A 7,467-nucleotide genomic window follows, 5' to 3' on the forward strand; every position below is an offset into this window, starting at 1 on the left:
CCTTCTCACATGGCCTCTTCACAAAGCATTTCCATATGGTCTTTTCTCCTTCCTTCCCTCTCATTAAAAGGTTTTCCCCTCAGCTCAGGTGGCCCTCTTACTGTCTCAGAGAAGTGCTATACACCTCCGTTCCTACTTTGACCTCTTTGTGCAACACGTCCTGCTCGCCAGGCAGCCAGTTGTATCTGTACGAGCACTACTTGTCATTCAGGAACCGTTCAAGCCCCACACTCTAGGTCATCCATGTAGCGATTGCACTATACATACTGGGGAGCTCTCAACCTAGGATTCAGGGGATCCATCAACGCCCAAAGGAATTTTCTTTTTTATTGAGACAATTTTTTTTTAAAGATTTTATTTATTTATTTGAGAGAGAGAGAGACAGCACGAGTGGAGAAGAGTGGCAGAAGGAGAGGGAGACTCAGCAGGGATCCCAGGATCCTGGGATGATGACCGGAGCTGAAGGCAGTCTTTTAACCAACTGAGCCACCCAGGAGCCACTGCACTCCTTGAGACAATTTTAGATTCACAGGCAGGTGTAAGAAATAATACAGAGAGATCCCGGTTTCCCGATGGTAACATCTCGCAATACTATAATACAATATCACAACTGGCCATTGATACGGATACAACCCATATTCAGATTTCCCCAGTTTTACGTGCACTCACTTTTGTATGTGTTAGATGTGTGTGGGGGGGGGGGCTTTACTGCTATACAATTGGGAGTTTTCTCTTGTATGCGTTTTTTCTGGGGAAAAGGTTCTTAGCTTTCATCAGATTTTCTCAAGTATCATAGATGCAAAAAGGGGTTTGAGTCCCAGCTCTCAGAATTCTAGGGGACCATACCCCAAACGTTATAGCTGTCTGTTCCAAAAGCAACATTTAATTCGCACTTACCACATGGCAGGTATAGGGATGGGCATGGGGGAGAGGTGATGGGAAGAAGTGGAGGAAAAGCGGGGAAAACCCAGAGGTGCATAAAACACAGCCCACTGAGCTTATGCTCCAGCAGGGGAAGACAGACATTCCGACAGATAAACAAATCATTTATTAAACATGTATAGAAGGGGAACGGACTTGTTGCTTGGGGCGGCTTGGGAAGTATTTCCACAGAAGCTGATGCTTGAGCTACATCTTGAAGGATAATCCAGAATTCTTCAGCTAAGAAGAGAAGAACTAGCTGTTAAAATCACACCCACTTAAATCATATCTATTCTAGATGTTTTGAAGAAAACATAGGAAACTGTGCCTCCCTTTGTTTATTCTACAATGTTAAGGTATCAGATTCTTCAACTCCCGGGTGTTGGTGTTGAGGCCAAGGGATATTTTCCCCCTGAGTCTATTTTCCACTGTCTTGTCCAAATGGGATACAGATCCTGCCTGCTTAGCTTGAGAAAGGCATTTTATCTCTGGCGCCTTGATCACATCAGAGCTTATATTTAAAGCATGAGTGATGAGAGGAGACCGCAGCTGAGTCCCTGGCTCTGTCCTAACCCTAGAGCGCCCCCATCCTGTCCCCTGAAGGCTCCAGAGGTCATCCTACAGTGGCTGGTGAGAACCAGAGCTAGTCAGAGCCCTGAGTAAAATCTCTGCTCTACAAGCCAGGCTGCACTTACTGGGCTCTGCCACAGGGGCTCATCAGAGACCCTCAAGGACTGGGCTACCTGGCTCCCCACATGTGCCCCCCTACACACACCCATGTTTGATGGTTGGCTGCCTTGTGGGGACTCAGGCTCAGACACTCCTTGGAGGCCTCAACCTGTTTAGGTTGCAGGTTCCACGTCAAGCTGCTCAATTCCCAATACTGCTCACAGGGAGATCATTCTCTCTGGTGCAGCCATCTTGTACCAGGGAGGCCAAGACCCTACCATCAGCACACCCTTTGAAGAGCCTCCTAGAAGCCTGGCTCAAGGTGCCACTTTATATGGCCTCTGTGTTCTCATGCAAAGTTGTGGAAGCACCTAACCATCAGTATTTTCATCTGTAGGATGGGGATCATAATAGTACCATCCCCATAAGTTTATTTTAAGCTTTAAATAAATGAATCCGTGTAATGCTCTTAGCATATAACAAGTACTCCATCTACATTAGCTATAATTATTAACTATTTGTGTAATAAAATTATTTCTGGTTGTAAAAAAACTAATGATCACTGCAGAAAATTTGTGAACTACTGACAAGTTTGAGGAAGAAACAATCACAACATCCAGAAATGAGGAATATATATATATATATATAATATATATATATAAAACTAGGTTCACACTGTATGTTCTGTAATTTGTTTTATTCAACTGATATATCATGACCTTTTCCCCATATTGTTAAATACTCTCAGAAAATATTTTTATTTTATTTTTATTGTTAAAGAATTTATTTGAGAGAGACAGAGCATGAGATGGGGGAGGGTCAGAGGGAGAAGCAGATTCCTGGCCAAGCAGGAAGCCCGATGTGGGGCTCAATACAAGGCTCAATTCGGGGCTTGATCCCAGGACCCCGGTATCATGACCTGAGCCAAAGGCAGGTGCTTAACCAACTGAACCACTCAGGCACCCCTAGCAAATATTTTTAAAAGACTACTTTGTTTTTGGGGCGCCTGGGTGGCTCAGTTAAGTGTCTGCCTTTGGCTCAGGTCATGATCCCAGAGTCCTGGGATCAAGTCCCACATCAGGCTCCCTGCTCAGCGGGGAGACTGCTTCTCCCTCTCCTGCTCCCCCCTGCTTGTGCTCCCTCTCTCTCTCTTTCTCTCTCTCGCTCTCTGTCAAATAAATAAATAAAATCTTAAAAAAAAAAGACTACTTTCTTTTCAGGTATATCAGTGTAACCCAGTTTATGTAACTAATCTCTTAGTTTGATAGATTATTTCCTATTTTTGTATTTACAAATATCACAATAAGTGTCTTGTTCATGAATGTTTCTCTGCATCTTTGTTTATTCCTTAAGGTAAATGCTTGGAAGTGGGATGACTGTGCCAAAGACTCTATAACCTGTTTTTGTTTTGTTTTTTAATGGCAGGTATATAGAATTGGATTAACCATAATCGTTTGTTCTGATACTCTTAAAATTGGTATGGATGGCCTGATTTTGTTAAGTTAGGTAGTAAATTCATTAATTTTAATAACGTATTCAGTACCTGTCAATCCACAACCCAAAACAAAGGCTAGGGCCTCAACAATAACCAATATTGAAGCATAAGGCTCTCCACCCCATCTTCTGTGCTGTCTACCCAAGGGAACTCTTCTAAATTGTATGTTCGTTTCCTTTTCTTTTTATATGATTTTGCTGTATCTGTATATATGCCTAAAGAGTAATTTTTTAGAACTGTCTTTAGTTTTAGAAAAAGGACATCAAGCTGTGCGTAATCTTTGGGGACTTGTTTTTCCCACTGACTTTGCTAAAATTCATCCATATCTTCGTATTCCACTGTAGTCATTTCACCTGGTATTAACTACCCCACTGTGTAGATGTACTGCAGGCGGTTTATCATCCTCTCTCCCACTGATGGGCAGGTACACTGTTTCTAGGATTTAGCTCTTGCTCCCACTGCTGCTATGAACATTATACTGTAAATGTTCCCTGTTGTATATGTACAAGAGTTTGCTAGGGAACCAGTTTGCATCCCCACCAGCTATAAATGAGAGCGCCTCTAGATCCACATTCTCTGGTATACCATGGATCCGTGTTGTCAGGTTGTTCTCCAAGTGGCTGACTCAGTCTACCTCCCTCCAGCAATATCTGGGAATGCCATTTTCTGCAAACTCTTTCCAACCCTAAGGATCATTAAAAATTTTTGACCATTTGACAAGGAAAAGATACATCTCCCTTCTGTGTAACTTTGTTGCAAGGTCCTGACTCCTCTAAAAGCCAAGAGAGAAGCGGTTTGGCTCAGAGCATTGTTTCCAGTCTAATAACTTCAGTGACATTTCTGGGACTGATTCCCCAATAGCTCAGCTGCTTTCCCATGTCCTAAAAGAGGTGACATGGTTGGAAGGAGGGAATGAGGGGGGCCAGGATGGGAAACAAGCCCAACTCACCACAGTGGAAGCTTGTCTCCTGGTCCCAGCCCCTGCCAGTGTCAGATCACTCCTTCTCCTTGATGAAGCAGCCATTATCTCTTCCCTACCCCCCACACAAGGAAAGCCAGTATAATGCTACCCTTTGTTGTTTGAATTGATAAATTTAAACCTCTTTCCCTGCTCTGCGGTAAAAGAACTTTCTATTTTGGGCTTCGTGACATAGCCCAAACCAAGCAGAGAGTGGCAGGCTGTAGCATGAGTTAACAGTCTTTCTTCAAGGGAGAGAACCTACAAGCAGACAGAAGGACCTTCCAAAGTACATCATCTGCATACTAACGTGCAGCCTATTTGCTTGTCTTTCTGCTGACAGATACATTTCAAAGTTCAAAATTGAACAATCCCTAATCTTCAGGGTAAGCTGATGAGTAAATCCTGAAAAATTTCTTAAATCATTTCGTCAGGAATTCATGGATGTCCACTTGTGTACCTAGGGCTGGACTAAGTATTGTCAGAGAAGAGAATTTTGTCTTCAAGGGGAATTCTAGCCACCCCAAATTATACGGATTTGAGGAGTGCCTAAAACATTTGCCTAAGAATATGCTTTCCCCCTTAGTACTTTTCCCTGCCTGAAATCTCACATTGATGTAGGGTCCCGGGCCCCGAGAAGCCTCGGAGAGTACACAGAGGTCATGCTTATAGGAGGAGCAATCTATTTAAACCATTGGCACCTGTTAGCACAGAACCACAGCCTGGAAGAACAGGACAGAGGACAAGTGAGTTCCCCCCACCTTTGTTTCGGCAACCTTTATCTTAGGGGAAGTTTCAAATAGGGCACAAAATAGACATAATAAACCTCCACATACCTATCACCTGGCTTCAACAATTGTTAAAATAGGGCAATCTTATTTTATCTGTACCCCATCCCCCCTCAGCTCCATTTTAAATCCAATTTAAAGCAAATTAGATATTTTCATACTTAAATACTTCTGTATATATCTGTAACAAATAAGGACTCTTTTTTCTTTTTTTTTTCCATAAAGATTTTATTTATTTATTTGACAGAGAGAGACACAGAGAGAGAGGGGACACAGCAGGGGGAGCGGGAGAGGGAGAAGCAGGCTCCCCGCTGAGCAGGGAGCCCGATGCGGGGCTCGATCCCAGGACCCTGGGATCATGACCTGAGCCCGAAGGCAGACGCTTAACGACTGAGCCAGCGAGGCGCCCCAAGGACTCTTTTTTCAATAACCACTTTATCGCATCTTTAAAATTAACAGTAATTCTTTAATATCATCTAGTATCCAGTCAGAGGTCAAATTGCCCTGATTTTTCTTAAGTGTCTTTCTTTAATGGTTTATTCTAATCAGGAGTCAAACACTGTCATTTGTATTTGTTGATATATCTCGTCCGTATATCTAATTTTTTTAATTTTTAAATTAAACAGTTTATAATTATCTTGTTTTTCATTTTTTAATTTTAATTTGTAGCAGTTTCCTCTCCTTTTTTATTGCTCTTCTTTTTGGTGTTATTGAAGATAGTGGGTCTTTTAGTTACTATTGCTGTGTAACATAAAACAAACAGCAATTTGGGCGCCTGGGTGGCTCAGTTGGTTAAGCGACTGCCTTCGGCTCAGGTCATGATCCCAGGGTCCTGGGATCGAGTCCCACATCGGGCTCCCTGCTCAGTGGGGAGCCTGCTTCTCCCTCTGACCCTCTCCCCTCTCATGCTGTTTCTCTCTCTCTCAAATAAATAAATAAAATCTTTAAAAAAAAAAACAGCAATTTATTGTGCTTACAGATTCAAGGTGTCAGAACTTCAGAAAGAGCACAGTTGGGATAGCTTCTCTCTACCCAAGCTATCTGGGGCCCCAGCTGGGGAGGTTCAAAGTCTGGTGATGACTTCATAACTGGGAGCTAGAAGCATCTCAGGTTTGTTTACTCACATGTCCAGTGTCTGAGCCTGGAGTACTCAAAAACTCAGACTGCTGACCAGAGCACCTACACACAGCCTCGCCATGTGGCACGGCTTCCTCCCAGCTTAGTAGTCTCAGGATAGTCAGACTTCTTACAGGGCACCTTAGGGCTCCAAGCATTCCAGCCAGCAGGTGGATGCTAGATCATCACTTTTTATCACCTAACCTCAGAAATCCCATTGTCGCTTTGGCTGTGCTCTGTTGGTGGCAAGCAAGTCCAAAGCTCACCCAGACTCAAAAAGAGTAGAATCAGACTCCCCCTTTACAGAGGGAGGGGCAAAGCTGCAGAAGAGCATGGAAGCATGGCAGATACTGTCGCTGTACTTGGGGATGGGATGGTCAATCAAGCCTGCCTTTCCAACATCAACCAGAGAAATGTTGCAAATCATGGGAAGCTGGTGGAGGAGAGAAAGGTGGGGGAGCTTATTTGTTTGCAGGGTCACATCCTAAAGTTGTGTAAATTATACCCTTAATAACCAAGGGGGTGACTGGGCTGAGACCAAGTCCACTTGCTGTACCTGTGCCTGACTCTGGGACTGTGTAGCCGGGAAGAAGAGGCACCTGCTCTAATACATGTAAGATACCACAGGGACAAGAGGTGTCCTGGATGGATAGTAAAAGGTCATTCGATCTAACTTACACTTCCTTAGATACCTATTGAACACATGCTACTTTGAAGAACAGTATCTTTTTTTTTTTTTTTTTTTGGTTTAAGCAGCACCAAGTTGACTAAGAAATATCTCAAAAATGGTCCTGGATTTACTCATATATTTGTTAAATGGTGCAAGTTTTTAGCCATCAGACAACTGTTGATTGCATTGGTCTAGAATGTTCTAGATGTATCTTGAAAGAAGCTTAGACACCATGTCCCAATAACCATAGGCCCAATCTGACCCATCTGCTGCAAGCCTTGAGTGAATGCAAAAAGTCGTTACAGGATGTATAGGAAACAAGGCCAAAAAGAACCGAGGGCTTTCTTCTCTTCTTTGCAGTCCCTATTCTTCATTAACATAGATTTTATGGTTTAATTAAATCCCCAGGGAAGTAAATGCTTTATTTCTGTTATTGTGATTTTTTTTAATTTTTTTATTGTTATGTTAATCACCATACATTACATCATTAGTTCTTGATGTAGTGTTCCATGATTCATTGTGCATAACACCCAGTGCTCCACGCAGAACGTGCCCTCTTTAATACCCATCACCAGGCGAACCCATCCCCACACCCCCCTCCATTCTAGAACCCTCAGTTTGTTTTTCAGAGTCCGTCGTCTCTCATGGTTCGTGTCCCCCTCCGACTTACTCCCCTTCATTCTTCCCCTCCTGCTATCTTCTTCTTTTTCTTTCTTCTTAACATATCTTGCATTATTTGTTTCAGAAGTACAGATCTGTGATTCAACAGTCTTGCACAATTCACAGCGCTCACCATAGCACATACCCTCCCCAATGTCTATCACCCAGCCACCCCATCCCTCCCACCCCC

The 7,467-nt window shown here is 43.2% G+C and overlaps 1 protein-coding gene across 1 annotated transcript in view; it reads right to left on the reverse strand.

The window, feature by feature from the left end:
* Positions 1 to 1,025: 1,025 nt before the first annotated feature.
* Positions 1,026 to 7,467, reverse strand: part of CDKL3 (cyclin dependent kinase like 3) — a 113,531-nt gene continuing 107,089 nt past the window's right edge. Inside the window, exon 14 of the mRNA XM_073878499.1 lies at positions 1,026 to 1,161. Coding sequence (XP_073734600.1) covers positions 1,129 to 1,161 — 33 coding nt within the window. The 3' untranslated portion in view covers positions 1,026 to 1,128. The remainder of the gene's footprint in view (positions 1,162 to 7,467) is intronic.

This window comes from Callorhinus ursinus, unplaced genomic scaffold, assembly GCF_003265705.2.
Source record: "Callorhinus ursinus isolate GAN/ISIS: 27379988/994484 unplaced genomic scaffold, GSC_fseal_2.0 scaffold30, whole genome shotgun sequence".
Classification (NCBI taxonomy): Eukaryota; Metazoa; Chordata; class Mammalia; order Carnivora; family Otariidae; genus Callorhinus; species Callorhinus ursinus.